At 37.4% G+C, this 25,914-nt stretch overlaps 1 protein-coding gene across 8 annotated transcripts in view; it reads left to right on the forward strand.

Moving 5' to 3' along the window:
• Window positions 1–25,914, forward strand: part of AOPEP (aminopeptidase O (putative)) — a 205,471-nt gene that overhangs the window by 4,837 nt on the left and 174,720 nt on the right. For 7 of the 8 annotated variants that reach the window (XM_055698798.1, XM_055698799.1, XM_055698800.1 and 4 more), the window contains exons 2-5: window positions 7,463–7,555; window positions 8,727–8,814; window positions 9,443–10,403; window positions 23,754–23,920. In XM_055698798.1, coding sequence (XP_055554773.1) covers window positions 9,598–10,403; window positions 23,754–23,920 — 973 coding nt within the window. In that variant the 5' untranslated portion in view covers window positions 7,463–7,555; window positions 8,727–8,814; window positions 9,443–9,597. The remainder of the gene's footprint in view (window positions 1–7,462; window positions 7,556–8,726; window positions 8,815–9,442; window positions 10,404–23,753; window positions 23,921–25,914) is intronic. The other variant, XM_055698794.1, reaches the window with a different exon arrangement.

Here is a 25,914-nt window from a genome sequence, read left to right on the forward strand (position 1 = left end):
GGAAATGCAGAATGAACAGAAGTACAGTTGTAATAGTGTATTAGATACTTGAACAACAAAATAAACCAAATGATACCTGCATGCTTTGACATATGTATGGCAGAATGCATACCCAAGGGCTTTTGATTATCTGGAAAACTCTTTAGAATTATTTAAACCACTTTAGTAACAACACAACATATACACATCAGTGCTCAAAAAAACCCCATGAAGTATGAGTATATAGGCAAGATATTCTATTTCTGTGTAGTTAGCATGAGCAGGTTTTTTTGTTTAAAACTAAAGCCCCATTTCTCTTTATCTGTTCCATACTCCAGCTCCTCCCGGTGAAAGCAAGGAAAGTTGAATGGATGACAAATGCTAGTCTGAATTAGTTCCGTGATCATACACTGTTCGGGAGTCAAGTTTGTTGCACTTCATCTGAATCTCTTCAATTAGTCAGGAAAAAGTACTGAAGAATCCTACCTTTGTATACCTAGGCTCAACTTGCAAATTTGTGTAACATTGCAGCTCTTTTTGATTTTGCTTAGGAATTTGATAAGCTGTATTTTAGTACTTGTGTTAGGAAGCATGTTGGTGGGATAGTTACATTATGATACATTTACGAGAAGACTAGGTTGAAGAAAAGATAGAAGTTGTATTTACTCAAATGCAGTTGGAATCAAACGGTAAATTATGTCATTATTTAGAGTCTGTGCAGTTAAACTAACCAAAATACCACAAATTTAAGAGAAGACATCACAGTTCAAATAGAGAGGAGAGCATGGGGTTTACAAACATGCTTGATTATGGCACAGCTATCCTTCTCCCCGTCTCATGTACTTGTCATTACAAGTTCTTGCTTCTCTGAGTGCATCTGTCTCTCTCATCTTGCTCATTTAGTCATGTTGGATCAATGTGGGACAGTCTATGTCTAGATTCTAAACTTAAACATATTATCAGCATTTTTTTTACAATATTACTGAAATAGCAGTACTGATTGAAAGCAAAGATACAGATATACCTAACATTTAAATAAATGCAACAATATATATACATGTATAACTTTTTGTCCTGTTCAATTATGGGTTTTCATAATGGTCCTGCTAAGAAACTAAAAAAATAATAATTACCTTTTAGCTTTGATATTGCATTCTGTAGTAATTTTTATCCTCTTTTGTTGAAATACATCCTTCCTTTATCAATTTTTGCTTGTCTCTCCCCACTTAGTTTGATTTCTAGTTTGCTTTAATTCGGTTCATATGTCATCTGTTTCATTGCTACAGAGGTTGGGTGTGTAGTCATTAATTCCCTTGATCTTTTACTTTTTTTTTCTTGATACTAAAAGGGCTGTCTATTTAAGTGACCAGATAAACAGTTCATTCCTGTCTTTTCTTGGATAAAACTAAGTCATTCTCCCAGGGTGGTTGAGATCCAGTATTTGATAAGCCAGGCACAGCCTGAAGGTGGAGTAGATATCCATCTTGTCTGGAACACAACCACTTACCCATGTATTTTAATGTAATAAAATTAGCAGTGCTGTTGAAGACAATGCATCTGCTCATCTTGTGTCAAGTTAATTCTTATGTACTGTGGCTTTGGGCCCAAATGAAACATTTTAATCATCTTTCTAGGTCTTAATCAGGTGACTATCATACATTTTATATAAATATAAATATAAACATATATATATGCATGCCTTAAAATATTTTCGCGAGATTGCTTGAAATTCTAGGTAGCCTTATAATGTTTGTCTGTATTGCAAATGCTGTGTGCTTTCCAAGACTGCATCATTTTACCATTACATTTATTGTTAATAAAGCCAGCGTAAATAAAATCGGGTGAAAAAAAGTGCAACTGTTTTGCAGCCCCATTAATATTTGCTTTTTTTTCTTAAGAATGGGAAAGTGATAGCGCTGATTATACTTTTACAAATTTTGGTCTGGTGTGATTCTGAAGTTGTAAGAAGAATAGTTTAAAGGCAGCGTGTGATGTTTGTATTTCATAATCACTTAACATTGGAAGGAGAGGATTATATTGCATATGTACCCAGTTGATTTAATGCGTAGTGCTATAACATCACCCACACAGGAGAGGAAATACTAAGTTCTCTGCAATATAATTATGGAAAATCTTTTCAGGGTGATTAATTAGGCTAAATCGGTATCTGAAAAATAAGTAATAAAAGCACACCTTGAACGTTGCGGTATGTATAATTTTTAACAAATGTTTTGTATGAATATTTTATTTATGTGCCAGAAAACTTAACTAATCTTACCCTAAAGTGCTTTTGGTTTAGTTCTGTGACTATTGTGAAATTCTGTGACTGAAGATTAGCATTGTTGTCTAAGCTGCCTGGAAGAAAAGCAGAAAGTAACCTAACACTCATGTCATAGTTTCTTTCTTACCATAGTGTGTTATAGTCAAAAGGTTATGAATACAAGAGCTCCCATAGTGAAGTGAAGTTCCAGAATTCAAATACAAATGTTTAATGATCTGAAAAGCTTTTAAAAATTATTGTTAAATTTTGGTAAAGTTGCTTTCCATTCACAGCACAGGTTTTATTTTGTATTCTGTCTCTGAAACAAGCGCAATGCTCTGCTTCCATCCTTAACATTTATGTATGGAATTAATTTTATTTAAACATACATTAGTGTTACTTGAAGAATTTTTGTCCTTGCATTCATCTTAATCTGTTACTGAAGTAACAATTGATTTATGTTTTAAGGACAATTTTCCCCTCAGTCTTTACTAGGGATTAGTGAAAAAAAAAGGCAATTGGCTTTGTAATTCTGTTTCAGAGCTTTTTAGAGTCATTGGAGGGAGTAAATAATTAGACTTCACTATGCATTTGTGCTCCTGTTCATTCCCCCTTTCCTCATCCCTCCCTTCCTAAGAAGACATTTAGTGCCCCAGTCTCCATTAAAAGCACTAGGTAGATCTCTGTAGATCTCTATACCTTCTGAAAATCTGTCATATAGGTTGCAGACAATGTCTTAAGATGCCTTTCAATAAGCAATCAATGCAGACAATATTGTTTAGGCATCTAAACAATATTGTTTAGTCATTTTTATTATTACAAACAACGCGTAAGTAGCCACTCTGAATGCTGTGTGGAAGATCACCCTAATACTATAGCAACAAAATATATATTAAAGCTGAATTCTGTGTGGAAAATAAACCATCAACTTTAGAAACAGTGATGTAGTCTGATTACTTCTGAACATATAATCTGTCTTGCAAGTTTCTGGTTAACTTGTTCCTGGAGCAGAAGAGTAGTGGTTTGTTCATTGTCTTGTCTCAGCTAAATTCTGGACTTCTATTGAAAATACAAAGAATGCTGTTTCCTGGGAGTATATAATTAGTATACTCATTCTTAAAATTATGTATTTCTGGTCTTATTTATTTGCTCCTTATCTTTTTATTTAGCATTTCAGTTCAAAAACAACAAAAAAGGCACGCCTGCAGAACATAAAAATGACCACTTTTTGTATTTCTAAAAATGTTATCTCTGTTTAATGCAGTATAGTATGGAATGTAGTTGTATTTGCAAGGCAGCTTAGTATCTTTTCTGCTTGTTTTTTCTCTGTGTTCCTCTAAAAAGAGTCTGCTTGCATCTTCTGTACACACCTCTTCAGGTGCTGGGATACAGCAGATAATCTTTCCTGTCTCATCCCAGGGCTGACCAGACCCAGTGCTGTTGGCCTCTCCTCCTGCATTTGTGCTTCAGTCCTCTGGCCATGTTAGTGGCTCTCTGCTAGGCCTGTTCTGTCAGTGAAATTGCAGCCTTTTAGTAGGCTTATTTTAAACTTCGTTTCTTTCCAGAGGGTTAAGTTAAGCTAAGTAGATTGTTAGGCATTCAGCTTATGAATATTTAATGGAAAAAATAATGCAGTAGAAGCTTGTCAAAAGTTAAGGTTGTTAAAATAATCTGATTGCTTTCCCTTACCAAACAACTGAGCTATTAGATAATGAAGAAACCATAGAAATTTTGCTTTGCTTTTGGAAGGACTGTTGTGTCCTTTATTAACTTTCTGTAATTTGTCTGAATTTAGTTTTTAATTGTATTTGATTTTGGTTTTAAAACCCACCAAACAAAACTCTCCAGACCAGCTTCAGTGTAACTCTGAGAACATTTTAAAATTATTTCAATGTACTTAAATGTAGTGAGTCTGTCCTGGGTTTTTCTCAACTTCTGTTAAATTTGGATATGGCCTCATGCTGGGTTTAAGTCTATGCCAGCGTGAACTGCCTCCTGAAGGGCAATCATATTCTGTCCCCACCTGCATGTTCCTGCCTCTTTCCTTGAGTTGTCCTCTGCACTTGTGTAGCTTCATAAGAAGGAAGGCTGTGCAGAAATTTGAAGAAGACAGACACATTTCCTATTGTGGCATCTCAGGCTACGATTAGTTTAGGTTTTTGTGGATACACACACACCCTCATGTGTTTTATGTCTGCATTAGTCGAGTGGTTGGATGAGGTCAATCTGGAGAGGTTACAAGGACTTTGGAGTTAAGGATGTAAGTGATTTTTAAAAATTATTTGAAAACATTAAGTTGAAATTCAATAGCAGTAAGTACAAAGTATTACAGAAAGATAAATTCAGTGTGCAAATAAAAAAAGGGGAAAAGCTCAGAGAATTATTTTGTGGTCTTACCAATGTCAGCTCAGGTTTAATAGAGCAAACAGTGGGTTATAAAGGCCGGGGTTACAACAACACTTCTAGCTTTAGCAATATGAGTATTTATTGTCTTTCTTGCTGGGTCTTCCCAGCCCTTGTTGGTCTGTTGAATGACCAGGCTATGTAAATGGACTTAATTTATTACAGGCAAAATGAACTATTTTTATTCAGAGCACAATTTAAACTTTATCTTAACCATCTGCCTATTCTGAACTGGTGTGTTGAGGAAGAGTGACCTGGCAGTGGGAGTGGGGATTAGAAGGGGTGAGAAGCAAGTAAGTGCAGTATAACTAGGTCCTCTTTATCCAAAATTTTAGGAAACATGAACACAGGGAAGCTTAAAGGGAAGAAGAAAGTTTACAGGAATGAATATTTATTTACATGTTATGAAAAAATGGATCATGCTGACAAGTGAAACTGAACAATTCCATTCTGCAGAGGTATTTAAAAAATAACAGAGGAGTGTTTCACATACTTCTGTCTCATCTCAAGGGAAAGAGCTAAATTATTCCACTGAGGACTCTTCCAGGCAATATAATTAGTCTATCAGATATGAGGTATGTATGCGATAGTGGAGGCACAAAAACCAATAGCGAGCAAACAAACGAAGAAGATATACTGTGAGAGTATTTTAAATAAATCTAGAGTTTGGATGACATGGATAAGAAAGGCCAAATGTGGTAGAAACGATACAGTTGGCTGATGAAAAGACATTTTAATGTGAACGAAGGGTAGCCTACCAAAATTCTTTCACATATGCAGGGCACATTTTAAATAGCTCCTTGCATGTATTTGAAAATTATTGCTTTTAATGAGTATTGGATGTGTATTTCGAGGAGTGCAAATACTTGGAGTTGGGTTATGAACTTTCTAAATATTTTAAATGAAGCAAACTAGGCAAGTATGCACAGTTAATTTGGGGAAATACGAGTAGGAGAGGGCAAGAGCTGGGAGTCCCATGCCTTATCAATACCATAGAACCCTGGAGAATGAAGCAGGAGTGTTCTACTAATACCTAACATTATTTTGTACAGCTAAATGTTTCCATATACAGAGGTATATGTCTCTAGTTTTTGGTCTCTGCTTTTCTTTAAAAATAGATATAAATGAACAACATGTGTTGTTGCTTGCCTGTAAAGCAGAGAATGCTGTGGTACTAAGAGTGTTCTAACCACATACTCATTTGCAAATACTTCTTGATAACTTCCACTGAAATGATCAAAACAATCAAACCTGAAATGCATATTTATAATCTTTAAAATTTCTAATGTGATACATTTTATTGAAGCTTTAATGTTAAGTGTCAGCAATTGAAAAAGCTAATAATAGGGATGTAGGAAATGCCTAGTTACCATACATAAGCTAGTATTATATGTGACTGGTTCTTTATACAGGACTACAGTGGTAGACAGAGTTGCAACAAAACATTTTTTTAGGACTTTTTTCTTCTAAAATCTCAACTTGGATACAGTCTCAAGAAATGTTTATCAATTTTGTCTTATTTTGCTGTTCTGTATAGTTTTGTATTGTTGCAGGGAGTTAAGCTTCTGCTTTTCAGCAGGTAGAAGAAAATGTCTAGTTCTGTTAACAAGCCTTGCTAATGAATTATTATTATATACATCCTAGCAAGGGGCTTTATCTCTGCAGTTCCACACATGTGTTCCCAGTGGGCTTTTGAATTTCTAGAGGAGTTTTTCATTATCACAGCAATAAGGAATTCATGGCAATAATGAATGTAGAGTTCCTGCCTCCAGAGAATCATAGTATGTAGTGGAGATGCAAAACCAAGGAGAGAGCTTATGTAATAGGTGATCAAAGCAGTTACACTAATACCAGCTTCTTTCCAGTTGTCTTAAATGTGATGTTTTTCTGTATGCTGTGTATGGGCTGTTACTGCTGGCAAAAAGGTACTGAATTGTGCTTTAGCAAAACTTCTGTGGATGAGTTTCTCACTAAGCTAAGAACTGTCCAGTGCAAGAATGTTAGTGGACAGTTTCTTTACAGCAGAATGAACAAATATCTGCATGTACAGCAGCAACTCTGATGCTTATTTAGAGTTACAAGATTGGACTTCAAGGTCTTTTACTACTTTTTAGCATTTACTTTTGGCCACGTATTTGTATTACAGAAATAATCTGTCTAAGTTACTGGAATTAAATTAGAGAGCTATGACCAAAAATAGCTTTAAGATAACCCTCTAAAACAGAATTTTTTGAAATAGTTTTTTTATAGTAGGTTTCTGATATTTCTTAATCTGTAGAACGCTATAGTAATACCAAACTGACTAAAATATTGTCACTGTGCATGACTATGATACACTAGAGAGCAGGGAAAGGAAGTAATTCCATTTATAATTGTATTCTCTTAACAGTGGGGGGGCGGGGGTTGCATGTTATTTGGTGAGCAGTAACTCTTTGGACACTGCAGGCATAGACCAGATAGTACAGAAATAACATTAAAAAAACGCCAAACAAACCAGGCTTTTTGGTTTTATGGGTTTTTTGCCTCCTCCTCTGAATTACAATTATGTATCTTCCTCTGGAATATAAAAAATATACAGAAAAATCTGTCTGTATGTTTGCAGTTGGGTATTGAAAAAAAACCAATGATGAAGCTGTTAGAAAATATGTTTGGTTTAAGGATAGGTACACTATGAAGTATCAGAACTTCAATTACCATAATGTAGACAGAAATTCGCTTTGAGGACATGTATCCCAAGATTGGCAAATACCTTCATAGTCATGTACTTCCCTGGAATTTTTTTATGTTCTTTTCAATACAATTTTCCATTTATTGTTGCAGATTATACTATCCAAAGTCTTTCTATTTAGAAACTCAGCAACTGATTAGTGAAGTATGCGGTACCTTCATAATGTAACTCCTACTTTTAAAAAGGTAAAATTGGTGAAATTATTACAGAATTAACTAAGCATGCACAATTACTTTGTCTTAAAACTGCAGTGTGTCAGTTCAGTTTCTTTCCCAGTTAGAGCTCTAAATAGGACTACCTTAAATTACGTGAGACACAGCCTAACTTCATGTAACAGAACCACACTTTGCACAGAAGACAAAGCTTTTTGCTAATTCAGTATCAATATAGAATTATCAAAATACAGTGCAAAAATAGATATTCAAATGAGTGAGCCCCCAACACTGTCAAAACAGAATAACATATTACCTTATTCGCTGCACTGTTCTAATGTTCTGTAGACTCCTTAAAAATAATTAATTTAAAAATTGTTCAGAGGTCCAGAAGCAGACACACCTGAAAACAGCCATTAAAATTCACTTGCTAGTGTCTGGAGATAGAGAGGCTACCTAGAATTTTTGGAAGCTGATGCATCTAAACTTCAGGTGATTTGAGATAGGATTAAACAGACACACTGTTACATCTGAATTAAAGATGTGTCAGAGTGTATGCAGTAACAGTTGTTACTTGTCTACAAGTGTGTTCATCTTGTCTGCTGCTGTATTTGTAAACAAGATCAGACCTTTTCATCTCCACTAAACAGACGCGTTGATCTGAAACTTTCAGCTGTAGAAAATTAATGGTGTTTAGCCTCAGCCTCATTGGCCTCTGTTCAATTGTCTCTCAAATTTCATGGGTTTTATGTTTAGGTATTAATAGTTTTGAAAAGAATTTATATTTATAGAATTTATTTTTTTTAATTTAAATCCCCACAATTAATTGAAGAATTAATTTGGATTGAGTTTATTTGTATGGCAGTATTTGTCTCCTTTTAATTTGCCCTGTTAATTAATGTTAAATAAATCAGACAATCCTCTAAATACAAAGTAAATGTGACATTGTAGGCATTGAACTGCAGCTTTGCTATTTATTTTAGGATGTTCAGAGATGCTTCTTGCCATGCTAGCTGAGAATTTGCTGTAACTTAGTGTAATTATCTTAATACTTTTGTGGTAAGAAATTAATCACATCTTCCAAATGTAAACCAGAAAAGCACAGATATAAACATTTATAAGTAAATCTTATAAGCATTTATTATATTTGCTTATTGTAAATAAGCAAAAAATGTTGATGCAATTTAATTTAATGCTTTTATAGGTATTTGCTTATTTTCCAGTGAGGAGACCTCTTGTTTTCTGTTAAATGCTGTTATCCCAAGTGTTAATGGATTTCCAGCTATTAAGAGGTAATCATATACCTTAAGTATTTAATTATAAATTTGAAAAATCTTCATGAGCAAATATTTGGAATGCACTCATAGTAAATTGGCTCATTTTCTTTTAATTTACTGGAATTGCTGGTATAGGAGCAGTTGTAATGTGGAAAGCATATTAATCTGTGGAGACGCATTGTATATACAAAACTTATATGAGGTGATTTAGGCTCACTCTTGTTACTTAGATTCACAGCAGAAAAATAATTATCTTTTGAGGTAATGCATTTGAAATAAACACAGCAATGTTAAAAACAAACAGTGCAGTAATAAATTCAATTAGATGTTGCATAATGGTCTATCTGTTTTAAAGGATTATCGCTGGTGAAGAGAGCCAACTGGAGCCCTATAATAAAGTTGGTTTCTTTCAGGTTAAAAGCTGTCTAGAAATATTTTCACTTTCTGAAAAATACAGCCAGTGGTTCCTGATGGCAAATCCTGAAGCAACTAGCTTGATGCCATGCTGTGCAGACACATTCACCCTTTGGTGACTGTATAATTTTTAATAAAGGCAACTGGACTTAAAAAAATTTCTAGATTTAGTGTGTATCAGAAATGGTTGTGAAGTGATTCTGATTTCTTTTTCCTTTTTTTTTTATAGAACGTGAAAAGTGGAGGAACTGCAATTAATTTCAGTACTGTAATAATCAAAATTATTTTTGGCACTGAGGGTCTGAATATCCTTGCTCTTTATGGAGACATCACATGTAAAAAATGTCTAAGGCTTTGTAAAACTGTTGCCCAATAGACTGGAACATGGAGACACAGCTAGAGCCCATGAAGGATGACTTGCCCTTAATGGCCAACACTAGCTACATGCTTGTAAAGCACTATGTATTGGATTTGGATGTGGATTTTAGAAGTAAAGTTATTGAAGGCATCATAGTTTTATTCTTTGAGACTGGGAGCCAGTACAGGAAAACCAGCAGTACTGGGAAAGAAGGTTGCCGGTCACAGTTTGATGAAGCCTGTAAAAGGAGGGCATCTGAACCCTGCCATATTCCTGTGCCAAACCTGAGTGCCTGTTCATCTAAAATGGAATGTAATGATTTTGCTGTCTGTGGTAAACATGAAGAAGATACTTCTGATAAAAATGGTAACCACAGCAATGAGGAACAGGCTTCTGGGATGTCTAGTTCAAAGGACTGCTGTGACATAGAGAATCATGGGAACAAGGATTTTCTGCTGGTATTGGACTGCTGTGATTTATCTGTGCTAAAGGTTGAGGAGATAGATGTTGCTGCTGTGGCAGGCATTGAAGAATTTGTAAGGTCTGCCAAGCTAACGGATAGTTCAAAGGAGCTGGAAAATCTCAGGAATCAGATTGTACATGAACTTGTGGCTTTACCTGCAGATCGCTGGAAGGAACAGTTACGGTATTTCACTTGCTGCAGCCAGGCGCCTGGCTGTGGAGAGCTTCTGTTTACTACTGACACTTGGAGCTTGGAGATAAGGAAATCAGGAATTCAGACGCCAGCAGACTTTCCTCATGCAATAAGAATATGGTACAAAACCAAACCGGAGGGAAGATCTGTTACATGGACTACAGACCAAAGTGGCAGGTATGTAACTGTTAGCTGAAAGCTTTGCACACATTAATTTTAAACATAGGTGCAAGAATGTATAGTTGCATAATGCTGAGCAACTGTGAAGATGATGAGCATTCTTTTCCATTGTTTTCATTTTGTCATTGGTTGAATCCTGTTGATGTCCAGTAGGAGAACAAACTCTGCTCAAGAAGTCCCAGTGGACTTGCAGACCTCAGGCCTGTCTAAATGATTGTGTTTGCTCTTTCTGAGTGGGAGTAAATAATTGTTGTGTATTGCAATAAGTGTGTGCAGGGAATGATCGCATAGGGGAAGAGAAGGTATGCATGACAGCTTTTTTTCAGTGTGATACATAGTGTTCTTTTTCCTTCCTGGTTTAAACAACTGATCATGCCACATAAAGATCAGTATTCATGCTATTAAATTACTTCACAACTATCTTTTTTTGTCTATTTAGAGATGCAGTCTTTTCCTGTTTAGTCTCTCATAATCAACTTTTAAAATCTCCTTCGTCTATTTTGTAAAGTACATTGATGACAGGAAATGAATGGCAAACTGAAACTCCAAGAACTGACATTTTATCTAACGTTTGTGAAAGTACACAGTGCTGTACAGAAATCTTCAAGATAAGTTCTTTATAGGAGGGAAACTACAATCCACTCTTGACTTTGACAACTGTAACTGTTTTACTGTAGTGTTCAAAGCTGGATTTTAATGGCAGTTCTTTATGATGCCTAAAAAAGCAGGAAGAAAGTTGGAAGATGAGGAAGAAATTTAATCTGACTGAATACTTGCTTTTCATTCTCCAACTAGAGATACATGGTTACCTTTCATTTAATAGAAATTGAGTCTTCTCGCTGGCATCCCTGTTAGGAAAAACTTTACCTCTGCTGCTAAACTATGATCAGCATCAGGTCTAGGAATGTCTCAGTCATGTTCACTACCTCTTTCCCTTCCCCCTGCCTTCCCCACTCTTCAAGGACTTATTTTTGGTATGAGTTTAGGAAATCTAATTCAATATATTGTGTTCAGTTATGAAAAGTTAATTTTGACTGCTTGCAAAGGTGGGGCAATTGCCTGTGATCACACCACATATCTGCGTCTACCTGCCTCTTACTAAACTCTTCGAGACCAATATTAGTTAGCAACGCTTACCTGGTGTAGGACTCCTTTCTGTGTTTCCTGTTTTGAGCATTTGGAGTTTCCTTTTAAGCATCTGAATCACTAATATCTTTCCCTTTCACTACAAGGCATTATCCTTACTTCAGAGACATTTCATGGCAGCTGTACACAAACACATGGAATTTTATGGATCAACAAAGAGGCAAGAAAAGATGGCTTGACATTGGTCAAGCAGTCTGTTAGTAGCAAACAGTCTCCAGCTGGTTTATTTTCAGTCTTTTGTAGGGTATTCCAGAAACTAATTCCTGTCAGAAAATGAGTTGTCATATCACAGTCATTAGAATCTTTCTTGCTATTTTTTAAAAATCAAGTTTTGTATGTGATGAATCCGTAAATATAGTGGTAAAGCTCATTGTACAAAGTGCTGACATATTTTTCCTTCCCTCTCTAAAAATAAAGCCCATTTATAATGTTTGGGGGAAGTACTGTTATGTTATACATATAAAGGGAAATTCTTTAAATTGTTCCAAGTAATGCATGTGGTGCTTTTTTAGGCAGATGTCAAATCCTTTCCCAGAGGAGTCTCTAATCTGTGGTTCTAACCCGAAAGAAAAGTGAAGTGACTAACAAGGTACAAGCATTGTGTGGCCCCTTCTGTTTCCTGTTATTTAACATTGGTACAATGTTTCAAACTTGAACCTATGCAGTATTTTGTAAAGACTTGCATTTTATTTGTTCTAAACAAAGATGTATTATAACATACAGAGAAATCCCTTAAAGCTTTGAGGGATGAGTTTAGGCAAGTTGAAATATGCAAACCTGATGTTAGCACAGCAGGGCACACTTCTGTTTTCAGTAGAGGAACTGAACACATATGATTTCACCATTGCTCTATTTGGGCTTTTCATTCTAGAAAATACATTAATGGTCAAGAGGCAAGGTTTTTCTGTAGCCTTAGAACATGTTTTTTGTAATAACATGCTTTCTGGGGCCTTTATGCCTAAAAAGGGGGCAAAATAGAGGAATATATGAGCAAGTGTCTGTGGGTACATGCACATGCGCACACACACACACACACACATATACACACACACTTTTTTTTTTTGTCTCTCCAGAAGTTATACTTACAAGGAATATGTCAGCTCTTAAAATTGGCACGTAACTTTTAACAGTGATAAATAACATCATTATTAAAATAGAAAAAAAAAGAAGAGCAAAATAGAGGCATAAGTGAGTGAGTGTATGTGGGTACATGCACACGCTCACACACACACACATACACACACTTTTTTTGTCTCTCCAGAAGTTATACTTAAAAGGAATATATCAGCTCTTACAATTGGCAGGTAACTTTTAACAGTGATAAATAACATCATTATTAAAATAAAAAAAAAGTTGTGATTATAATGTTTGTAATATATTTATCATGAACGAAGAGCAGTTCTGTTTCAAAGATCTGAATTATTTACTAGCACAGTACAGCACTGGGGTTTCAAACTAAGAAGGTAATGCTGCAATTTTAACAAAATTATACTTTTGTTTGAAGTATTCTTATTAAGTATTATACAATGATTTAAAATGCAAACTCATTTTAGACACTATAATAACCACTTTGTGGAAGGAATAATGTGCATAAAGCATCTTTCATTACTGAGAAGGAGAAACTTTTTTTGCCAGCCTGTCAAGGTATTTAAGCAGTTTTGCCTAACTCTTAGGAGTATGTAGCAGTGTTGAGTCAGCATGGCTACTAGCATATTTCAAATTAAATGTTTCTCATGATCATTGTTAAGAATCCTTATTTGTTAAAATATCCTGGGATCCCATCTCTTTATCTTTAAGAAAAGGATTAAACATGTTTTGAGTTAAAATTAAAGAGGTGATATTCCTAGCAGACAGCCTTGTAAATTCACCTCTATCTGGAGAGTCCTTCCACCTTTTTTTGTCCTACGTATTGCCACTTCTAGTGCTGTCATAAATTAGTTAATGGTTGTGTTGATATGGATGAGTGACTGGAATGAAACTCACTTCCTCATTGTGGGATTAGGAATGAAAGGTTATCTTTGATATGAACAAAATGGTAAAATCATTGGAACAATCTGAACAAAAAACACTGAAACCTTTCAGTACTGGTTTATAATCCAGTAAGATACCTGTGCATTATTTACCTTAATATACATGAATAGCTACATGAGTCAGTCAGGTGCATGCATTTATTTTTTCAAGTTGAGCCCTAGAGATCAGATACACAGAAAAGGACATTCTGGGGAGGGTATGGGCTGAGTTACACCAAGTGTATGATTTTCATGGCAATGCTATGGAAAAAGTGTATTTTTAGATGATATTAAAAAATGAGCAGTTTTGAGGAAATGCTGCAGAAAGAGTTAATCTTGTGCTAATTTTCCAAGGCAGGAAATACTGGAAAATGTGATCTCCTTAAAAAAATGATTATGATATCTTGATATTTATTTGACCAATGTGAATGTCTTAGTTTTAAAAAATATTCTGTACCTGTCTAATTTGTTATCTTTATAATATTATTAGATTAAAATATGAATGTATTTTTAAAGAATTCAGGAAATGTTTTTGCCTTTATGAAAGTTACAAAGGTGGATACAACAAGCATCAATGTTCAGTTTGGGAGAAGTGCTAGTCTATGTTCTGTAATTAAATGCTTTCTTTCAGATGCAGTGTTCAACTGTATCAGAAACATCACTGAATTACATGGTTCGTCATTTGTTATAAATAATCTTGCATCTCTGTAATGTGCAGCTGAAGCAACTGAGGCAAACAGTGATTAGTAGAATATCCAAAGAGGTGATACCTAATCTAGCAATAAAACAGGCTTTGGTTTCCTGTTTAAATAATTTGATGTTACTGATTCTGCTGAAACAGCAAAGAACTAGTAGGAAAGTTCTGCCACACCTATCTTGATCTGTTCTGTGGACTGATGTTAGGGGCCGGTGTCAGGCTGCATGTCACTGGCAGGGAGGTTAGCACAATTCCTCACTATTTTTTGACTGCAGATAAAAAAGAGAGGTTTTAGCTTTTTAAAAACTGGTTGTTTGAATCCTGCCTCTCTTTAAGACACATACATTTTGAAATGCAGATCATGTTCAAAGAGAGTAGTTGCAATTGTTCGATGCTTTGGTGATGAGTGCTATTCATAAATTTGGTTACTTCTGAAGTTAAGCTCTTCAAAAGTGGTACTCTTCTTTGGCAGTATAGTCAGACTGTGTTATGTAGTGTGTTGCATATAGTAAGGACTAAATAAATGTTAAAGTACAGATAGCAACATTGACATTTTTCATTTTTTACTATTTTAACATTTAGTTCATAGTTGATATCCCCTTTTGAAAGAGACTGAAATTTTCATAAATGTTCTAAACTTGAGATTTTTTATAAATATTCAGGGTAGTGGAATATTTAGTTAAAGCTTGAAGTTGGAAGTGAATTCTTTAGTAGTGATGTCTAACTTCCAGGAGAAATACATATAGTATTCTACACATAGAATTACACATAGAAGTCCATGGTTATGAACTTTCTGTATGTGGAAATACAACCTAAAGTGTTTTTTGTAGTTGTAAGCACCATGTTTTCTAGTGTCAGTCTCAACAATGACATTTACTAAAAATCAAGGAATTTAATTTAATACATTTTAAGTATATGTAATTTCCTTAAGATTCAGAACAGTTTGCAAGAATTATGGAGTTGTTTTATCCAGAGATTGCTGGAGAAGCAAAATGTCACCATTTTGCTTGTGGAAGGATTCCTTTCCAAACCAAAGTCCTAAAGTTTTGACTTAAATTGTTGAAGTCTATTATCTTTCATGTCCTACAGAGGTCAAATAACCATCTAAATGTTGCAGACTTGTTCTTTGTGTCCTTTAGTGATTGGTACTTAAGAGTGAAGGATTTGACGGCTATGGTGAGTTAGCAATTTGCAGTGGATACTGTCTGGGCATTTGCTACAAGTCATTTGCAAAGAGCGTAATTGTACTGACTCCTAGACTGAATCACACAATTTCTCCCTACTCAGTCTAAAGTCTTCCAGTTACCCTGAAAGCGTAATGCTTTGTGTTTGTATTTTCTGTCTCCAAAGTGTATTAACGATATAGAGTCAACCACAGAGCTATTTTGTATTAACAAAAAGAGGGAAGAAGGGAGAGCTAAGAAGAAATGAGGTAGAAGCCTACCAAAATACACTTGCTGAAAGAAGCACTTTTGATCTCTGCAAACCTGGATAGCTGGTTCCCTCCACCACTGGTATGATGACATAGGTGTGCATGCAGCTGGGTGGTAAGACGTGTTAGGGGGCTAATCTGACTGAAAATAAAGAGGGGAGAAGGGAATGCCTTATAAGAAGCAATTGGAATATGCTACTGAGGTTACTTTGTGAGGCAGTTACCTGTTAATACTGATAATACAGGTTTGTGCCAGTATAGCCATCTACCTGTAGGCTTTATGGAGTCTGAGGCATCCATTGAATTTTTGTAATATATTTGGTATTTTCAAAGCAAAATTTTCCAGGGTAGAAATTGGAAAAATGAGTCAGATTGTCACAGTTTCAAACTGCAAATTAGAAAATGTGTCATGAAAATAGATGTTTATTTTTCAGTGGCATGGGCTTGCAGCATTCTGTGCCCTTGGATGCTGGAAATGCAGGAAGTGAGTAAAGAGCTTGTTTGTCTTCGTGGGCAAGGATTGAGTGAGTAAGATGCTCCAGAATCCAAGCGAGTCACAGACTAAATCCTAAGTGGCTACCATCAGCTGTGGGGAATTCCCTTCTGTTGTTTTGTGTAATTTTGTTCCCAGTGATGAATATTTATGTTTGTGTAATTAGTGAAGCAGTCTGAAGTTTCCTGAATTACTCCTATCTGATGCAATGATTTCTGAAGAAGAACAAGTGGTATCAGGAATAAAATGGAGAAGTAAAATAAAAATATACAAACCACAACAAAAAAGAAGGTAGGCAGACCTAGAATAGCAAATGAGAAAATGAACTGATTTGGTATTTCTGGAAATGTGGATGGCAATGAACAAACATTTCTAAAAAATCTAAAACAGCTCCTCTGGATTAATTGTCCTACCTAAAAAGGTAGACCATGAGATATGAGGCTTTTTTAGTGAACTTAATACTTTTTCAGAGTTATAGCAAGCTTTTTTGCCAGAAAGCACAAATGATATATATAGGTGAAGTAAGTGGATGCCTGTGCCACAGGACAGAAGAGGGAAGTGGTGGGTAATCATAGAAGCACTGTATACTGGAGTACAAGGGGCAAGGCTGATGGTACTCTTCAGGAAGAAGTAATACAAAAGGCAAGTTGCTTTCCTAAACTGTGCCAACAAGAGGACCATACTAGATCAGAGGAGGCTGAGAATGAAACAGTATTATGGAAGTACCATTATCCATATAAAAAATTAAAGTTGTAGTGTTTTAATTTTCAAATCTAAAAGGGAAGTGAAAACACGAAAGATTATAAAGAGCCAGTGATAAGGGGAATACTGAGTCAAACAAGCACTTGTGTTTGTGAACTGGCCGGCCAAGAAACCAAAGTAATCTCTGATTTCAGAATAGAGTTGAGAAAGTCCAGCTGTATCACAGTTCATACCCATAGGAAAACTGTCCTCTGTTTAAAGACAGAGTCTTACAAGGGATTGTTTTTTGGTTTGGTTTTTTTTTTTTGTTTACTGCTGTGGGAATAGAACAATTAGGGAATCTCCAGTTTTCTGTGATGATAAATTAGTTATTTCCAATCCAATTACCATGCAAACAGGAGCTATGGTAATGAAATTACATCTTGTTTAAATGCAGTCAGGTGGTACTTCCTAAGGAAGTAATAAAAGATGTACAGGGAATGGAATACCTAAGTGATTGGCGGTTGTGTGACTTCAAATTTAGAAAACTTTCTCATAACAACATGGAAGAAGCTGTTAAGTATATTGCATTTGCCAAGAATACTGGTCAAAGCAAGTAAAAAAATCATTATTGTTAGAGGCAAAGTGGGAGCACAATAAATACGAAATTGATTTACTTTGGATGAAAAAGGTATGCCATGTCTTAACCTTATTATCCTTGCTTCCCAGTGATGACTATACCAAAAGATAAAACTTTAGAACAGGAGCTTGTGCATGTACTATGTCTAGAAGAAGCAGGATTGAAATACCTGAGTGGGCCACAAATTAGTGGGCTAAAGTCCAAAAAAAATTACAGTGAAATATCAGTTTATAAATGTAGCTATCCAGCTGTTGGAAAACCGGCATCAGAGTAACAGACATTACTGGAGAAGCTGGTGGAATCACTCCTCTCATAATCATATTTAGTACTTTTAAAACAGACAACGGTTTGAAAAAGGTGTGGATAGTTATTGGCCGATGTTTTAATCACAGAAATATTAAAACAAGAGTACCTGCTCTCTTGGAATCTGATGACAATCACTGGCACCTTGCAGATGTGTAAATCAATAAGGCAGAACAAAAAAATTGTTGTGATTTAGATGCCAGGAAATCCTGCTGCGTCATGGAAATGCCACTGTAATTTAGAGTAAGAAACAGCTACAAACAGCAGTGATTTTACAGGGAATTGCAGGAGGTTACCATCTTACATAGGATGTACATCCTTACATAGGGAGTGTATTTTTTCAAATACAGGAAAGGGGTAGAGTTGCTGAGCTGGACATTTTGCTTGAGAAAGCTTCAAACAGGCACCAGGCAAAGCAGGTTGACATGACTGAGCCTTAAGAGGTAATTCAGGTGTTTGATGGCAGGTATCTCAAAGAAAACCTGCAGATTCCTGTTTGGAGAGCAGAGTATCAATTGAACATTTATTATTAGCTTTAAGGTAGTAGTTGAATTATGTTATTATATTTTATGCTTATATGGGAGAGGGAGATCTGCTAAAGGCTGGTTTGAACTGGTTTTGTTATAAAAATATATGGAACACTGATGAGTTAGGATTGCATGAATCAAATTTTCCTCAGAATCCTTGGCTCTGGGAGGTTATTGAACAACAGACAGCCCAGAATCTCCTCTTGGAGCAAAAGCAGACAATACTACAACTAGTGCTTCATTTCTCCAGTAGCCTGGGTTGTTCATCACTGGGAGTTACCATAGATATATTTTGCATCTTGTGAATGCTTGTTTTTCTAGTTTAACAAGTAATTAGGTAAATAGTCTGAGTTCCCTGCTTATCTTACTTTTGCTGTGTTCAGTTTCTGTATCTTTTCCAACCTATGGTGGCAAAGGTTGTGGCTGGCATGAACAACATAAGTAGATGATTTGAACTTTATAAGACACTGGAAGTGAAAGAAGAGAGATGGAGGGGATAGACAGGAAAAAGGAACTGTCAAATTTCTTGCTAGCCATGGTAGGGATAAATCAGAAAAAAGGCAAATTTTGTATCTATTGACACAAGCAGTCTAAACCTAATTATTTTTCACTGCTATTCTTTAATGTACCTTTGTTATTTACTAGTTCTTTTTCCGGCTGAGGTGAAAAAATGTCAACCAGTTCAGGGTAAGAATTGAGTTTCTGGTCCTCTTACATACTGGAATTTTGCTGTCTGACCCAGAAAAAAGGAAACTGTCAGCTGCAGTGGGTGTCCTAAAATAACACTGCATTATTAGCAACGCTGTAAGAAGAAACTATTACTGTAAATGAAGTATAAAAAATGAGAAAAGTAAAATATGATTTGTCATGAGAAGCAAAGAAATCTGTGGAGGTATATTTCAGGGTGAGAAGAAAACAGATTTAAATTCCAGTGAAAGAAGAAATGATGAATCAAAACTCATGGGTTCACCTTATAAACGCTTTTCCCTACAGCAGAACAGGAGACTGTTCAATGTTCATGGCATGCTGTCAGTCAAGCCTCCAGATGATCTTCCTACGGATGTACAAATAGCAAATTAAAAGCTGATGCAGAATCATAGAATTATTTAGGTTGAAGATCAAGTCGAACCATTAACCCAGGACTGCCAAGTCCAAGTCACTAAACCATGTCCTTAAGCATCATATTTTTGTGTTTTTCAAACATGTCTAGGGGTGGTGACTCCACCACTCCCTGAGCAGCCTGTTCCAATGCATCACCACCATTTCAGTGAAGAAACGTTTCCTAATATCCAATCTGAACTTCCTCTGGCATAACTTATGGATGTTTCTTCTTGTCCTGTCACTTGTTATTTGGGAGAAGGGACCTACACCCTCCTGCCTTCAGCCTCCTTTCTGGTAGCTATAGAGAGCAGTAGGTCCTCCTGAGACTCCTCTTGAAATTAAACAGGCTGAGGTCCCTCAGCTTCTCACAGGATGTCTTCTCTAGACCCTTCACAGCTTCATTGCTGGTCTCTGGCCACGTTGCAGCACCTCAGCGTCCCTCTTGCAGCGAGGGGCCCAAACCTGAACACAGCGTTCGAGGTGCGGCCTCACCAGTGCCCAGGACAGGGGGACCATCGCTGCCCTGGTCCTGCTGGCCACACTGTGTCTGGTACCAGCCAGGGTGCTGCTGGCCGCCTTGGCCACCTGGGCACACTGCTGGCTCACGCTCAGCCGGCTGTGGACCAGCACCCCCAGGCCCTTTCCCACCAGGCCCTTTCCAGCCGCTCTGCCCCAGCCTGTAGCGCTGTGTGGGGCTGCTGTGACACAAGGGCAGGACCTGGCACTGAGCGTTGTTGAACCTCATACAACTGGCCTTGGCCCATCAGTCCAGTCTGTCCAGCTCCCTCTGCAGAGCCTGCCTGCCCTCCAGCAGGTCAACACTCCCCCCCAACTTGGTGTTGTCTGTGTGCTGGCTGAGGTTTGCTCTCAATCCCCTTGTCCAGCTTGTCACTAAAGATATTAAACAGAACTGGCCCCGGTACTGAGCCCTGGGGAACACCGCTTGTGACCAGCTGCCAGCTGGATGTAGCTCCACTCACCAGCACTCTTTGCACCCAGCCATCAGCCAGATTTTTAGACAGCGTGGAGTACACCCGTCCAAGCCATGAGCAGCCAGTTTCTCCAGCAGAATGCTGTGGGAGGTGGTGCCAAAGGCTTTACTAAAGTCTAGGGGGCAGCATCCACGGCCTTTCCCTCACCCACCACATGGGTCATCTTGTCATAGAAGGAGATCAGGTCAGTCAGGCAGGACCTGCCTTCCATAAACCCATGCTGGCTGGGCCTGATCCCCTGCTTGTCCTGTACATGCCACATGATGGCTTTGAGGGTGATCTCCTGCACAACCTTCCCTGGCACTGAGGTCAGGCTGACAGGCTTGTAGTTCCCTGGATCCTCCTTCCTGCCCTTCTTGTATGTGGGTGTCACGCTGGCTAATCTCCAGTCAGCTGGGGCCTCTCCAGTTAGCCCGGAGTGTTGATAAATGATGGAGAGTAGGTTGGTGAGCTGTTGCGCCAGCTCCCACGGTACCCTCGGGTGGATCCCAGCCAGCTCCACAGACTTGTGCGTGTCCAGGTGCTGCAGCAGGTCACTGGCCGTTTCCTCGTGGACTGTGGGGACCGTGTTCTGCTCCTTGTCCGCATCTTCCAGCTCAGGAGGCTGCGTAACCTGAGGGTACTGGCCTTGCTATTGAAGACTGAGGCAAAGCAGGCATTAAGTACCTCAGCCTTTTCCTTGTGCTTTGTGGCCATGTTCCCTGCACATCCAATAAGGGATGGACGTTATCCTCGGCCCCCCTTTCGTTTCTAATGTAATTGTTGTTCTGCTAGTTACATAAAAGTTATAAATTTGGAAATGATTCATTACTGGTTTTTTAGCATACTGACAAATTTGAATACATTTTGGTTTGAAATAATGCAGCTATAAGTATACCTAGACAAAAATGGTATTAAAACAGGTGAAGAGTGGAAAGGAAGCTTAGTTTTGAAGAAAAGATTAGGTACTTGAGCAGTCTTTCTCCACTTTTCTAACTCCCTTTCTAATTGGTCCTTAATTGTAGAGACTTGTGACCTGCCTGTGTATGTATTTTGGCATGAAAATATTTTATGAAAAGAAGTTACGTAATATGTATTATTTCTCATAATGAGAGGCTTTCTAGTCCAGCGGGAATGCTTTTGGACAGGGAGGCTTGAAACTAAGTCTGTAGGTGCAGCTTGAAGTTTAGCACTAAGGAGAGCTGTCCACTGCATTTCATTTTGCCCATCTGCAAAATGATATTAACATTATTTATAAAACACTTTATGGTTTTTAAGTAAAAAGTGCTCTCTGAGAGTGAGACATTTAATATTCTCAGTAGTGTCTGTTCCATGTTATATTTGTATTGTGTTTGACACGGCATTGAAACATTCTGCCAGCCCATTTTCTCAGTCATTGTGGCATTTTCCTCTAAAATTTCTTCAGGATATTAAAATCCCTTGTATTTCTCTTAAGACTGGGTTTTACCGATGGCACACAGCAATATAGCCTTCACAAACATATGGTAAATCTTTGGTAAAGTATATATATCAGTAGTCATTAACCCTACCTTTCCTTTCTTTCCTATAAACTACTAGGATCACTTTTTGTAATTCTGTGTATTTTGTTAATGTTTTCATGAATAAGGGACCATCCTTTCCTCCCCATGCCCTCCTAGCACACATGTTTTAGGGCAGGGGTCCTCAAACTACAGCCCGTGGGCTGAGTACAGCCCCCCAGGGTCCTCAATCCGGCCCCCGGTATTTACAGACCCCCCGCCCCCCCTCCACCGGGGGTTGGGGGGGCAACCAAGCAGCCGCAGATGGCTGCCTGCCGCTGCATCCGCGCGCCGGCCCCCTGGTTAAACAGTTTGAGGACCCCTGGTTTAGCGTAAAGAATATGTCCAGTATCTCTTGACTAGCATTACAAGGAGGAAGCAGAACCTCCTGGGATGTGAAAAAGCAAGCTCTTCAGGTTTTTGTGTAAACATACTGCTATGCACTTTCTTTTTCTGGGAGAAAACCCAATTATTTTATGTATACCAGAGTTGGTTACAGATTCAGTTTTAGGAGATAAATTCCAAAGAAATTAAAGCTAATTAATGATTTATAGAGATTGCTGGTATTTTTTATTTAGCTGTGTGTTGTGTTTTACTGGGTAAAAGATAACTGGTTGACTTTCTCACCACTGCAGATATCTGTGTTCTACTCTATTTACTCTGCTAAACGACAGGTGAAGCCAGATTTTTTTTTTCTTCTGTTTGTGTGCATTAACAATAGGCCTACCTGAAGTACAGTTTCCCTCCCTGTTTTACTGAGAGATCAGCTGGGCTGCGTTAGTTAAGCCACAGTAACTTGATTGTGCCATGGACAGCTCTGGACCCAGCAGCATAAATATAGCACTTTTGTCAACAGGACAAAAATAGCTTCAGAATATTTTTCATCTGTGGCTATTCATATCTCCAAATTCTTTACCTCTGTGTTGTTTCGAGTTGGATTTAGGGAAGAAATAATTTGAATGGAGGAGCAGTTTGGAGAGGGAGTAAGCAAGACGGTCAGGTCTTAGCCATTGCAAAGTAGGTTTTGTCCTAATGACCCTGTCTCCTGTTTCTCAGTGTTTTGATGATTTTTGAATTCAAGTTATGAAGGATACTGGTCAAAGTTATGAAGGATACTGGTCAGAATATTTTTAGACTCGGGCAGTCACAAAATAATGTGTTCTGCTCCCAGAATATTGGCTTCATAGGTTTTTTAACTCAGTGAAGTGATACTTTCAAGATTTTTCTCTAGCTGGAGAAACCTGCTGACTGGTGTGTTTTGTATATAACTTCTCAAAGTTAGATTTTTTTAAGCTAAGATGTGGTGCTTGCAAGTACTAGGAATTCAGATAAAACTGCAAAATGCAATAAAAGAAGTAAAACAAGAATTATTACATCTGTGCACCAGCAATAGCTTGCTAGGAGTTAATGAAAAACATTGTTACTTTGCCTGCTGTGGCTAAGCTGCTGAGTCCTGCAATGGCATGGTCAGAAGACATTTGGAAACCTTCTTTGGCTTTATGGGTTCATCTGAATGCTACTGTATGAAGCTGGAAGGTTCATGTAGAAGCATGAGAGGGGAAGGAGTGGCAACTAGAAAGTTTCCTAGTTTATGCAAAAAATATTGTGTTAATCTTTTCTTCATCCTCTTTTAGATGACTTAGATTGTACGTTGATTGGTTCGGGTCATACAGGTTTGAAACCTACATAGATGACATTAAAAAACCCCAAACCCTCAGCACAACAGTACGTTTGAATTTTGTTACAGAAAACTTAATTCAGTCATTCTTATTCTAACTCTCAACTTCAACTCTTTTTCCTTCCATCTAGGCCATGTGTTTATACGGTGGGATCGCCGATAAACAACAGAGCCCTTTTCCCATGCCAGGAACCGCCAGTTGCCTTGTCGACATGGCAAGCCTCAGTCCGAGCAGCTGCAGGCTTTGTTGTGTTAATGAGCGGTGAAAACTCAGCAGAACCAGTCCAGCTTCGAGAAGGTGAAATATATTTTCTCTAGAAAGTTATTTGTAATAATTTTATAATTAGAAATATAGCTTAGTAAATATATGATTTTTGAAAGAATGAAGTTCCTAACCTTAAAAGCACTTACATGTCAATCTGTAGTCTCCATGTCACCCTGTGGAAAGGTTACCTGCTCAAGGCCTCAGGATAACTTACCAACAATTCAAAGCATCTACATTTCACTATGTTACTTCTACTTACTTTTTTCTGTGTTTTTATTCCTTTTACTTTCTCCAGACCTAGACTTTACTTGTCATAAATATGCTTTTTTTTCATCATTCTAAAGTTGAACATTTCATAGATAATGTACCTTACCAGGTTCTTGACAGCTTCAGGCCTTGGTGGATAATTAACTTTCAGTTTTAGTTCTCCAGTCCAAGTGTACCTCAGCACATCAATGATTAGTACTGGTCATTGTGTCATATCTGTTTCCTGAAATATATGGAATAGATGAAGAATATCAGGTCAGTGCCCTGAAAATCTGGTCTTCGGCGGTGGTTTTTTGGCATTGGTAGATCACAGCTTGTGCAACAATAAGCAAGCAAGCGTTTTTCTTCTGTGTGAGTTATAATTTATTGTCTAAACTTCTGTCTGCACAGAGAAGTTGTTTTTAAGGCAGTTTTACACATAACAAAAAGTATGTCTTGTGCCCATTAGTTTAGAGATAGCCTGTTCAAACAGGGACAGTATTTTCTAGTGTAAGCAGTTCTAATGAAAAGTAGCATATAGGAAAAGGTTAGAATTATGTGTTTCCAGAAAAAAAAAGTAACCTTCTGTTCCCCTTTAGAAAGACAGCTTTATTCTTCAGCAAAAAAAAGAATGGAAGTCATCTTGATTTCAGAATGGATCAGTTAATCTCTTTGCATGGAATTGTCTGGTTATTTCTGGCCATATGTGAAGCCTGTTTCAAGCCTTGTCTCTTCAGTTGAAACATGGAAAACTGACATGGTGAGCTGCTCAGCTCCTCACTTGGACTGTAATACTGTCTTGGTGTCAAGAAAGCAATGATGCTCTTGACTGCAGGCAAGGAAACCAGCTCAGCCATCATTGTTGAATTACTTTAATCCACGCTTAATCTTGCTAACGAGTTGTTGCCTGTTTCTGCCTCAGTGGTGGCTATGTCTGAAATATTAAGAGGAAGAAGGATGCTTATGTGACTTTATAGAAAGAGAAACCTTGGGATAAAATTTGGGCAGTATGAATTGGCATAGGTCAGTTAAAACTGATACTCTGTTAGACCAATTAGCTAGTTGAAAAGGCTATATTGTGAAATAATTACTTCCTCATATGTTTTGTCATTCTAGTTTAAAAAAGCCATTAAAATTTTATACTTGAATAAAATAAAATAAAAAAAAAACTAGTTGTGGGGAAAACCATTTTTAAAGTCCTGTTGATGGAGTGCTGAGAATTGTATCAGGGTACCATATTGTCAGTGATGGCACTGGAGCTTAGTCACCCAAAGTCAGACTTGTCACCCTGTGGGGAACAGAAGGGGCTTTTGTTTAAATCCTTGTAGTCGTTGCAGTGGGTCAGTTTATGTTGGTAATTCATGTGTCAGCTTAGAGCTTTCTTTGATTGGGTGTTTTGGGTTGTTTGGTTTATTTTTTTAATTTTCCAAAAACTAACACAGTGTATTTCCTTTCCTAAGAACTCTGTGAAAGCAAGAAATATTCTTAAGAAGTCGTTCATGGGAAGACCAGTAGGGAGGAAATGACTCATTTTAGCTTCACTCTGCTAATGAAGCGCTGAGTGAAAACTGAACTGGGAACAACCAAATGTAGCATTAAAGCTGGCTACTTTAGGAACGGTGTGACAATGGGAAAAGTTTTGTGCTGAACTTAACTGAAGAGAAGCAGCAGGAGCACCTACTGCACTTCTGTCCTTACAGTTTTCCTTCTGCCTCTCTTCAAGATGGGATTTCCAAGAGCATGGAAGGTTCTGGTTACAGATCTATGCAGTACATAAAATT

This window comes from Falco cherrug, chromosome Z (genome assembly GCF_023634085.1).
Source record: "Falco cherrug isolate bFalChe1 chromosome Z, bFalChe1.pri, whole genome shotgun sequence".
Lineage (NCBI taxonomy): Eukaryota > Metazoa > Chordata > Aves > Falconiformes > Falconidae > Falco > Falco cherrug.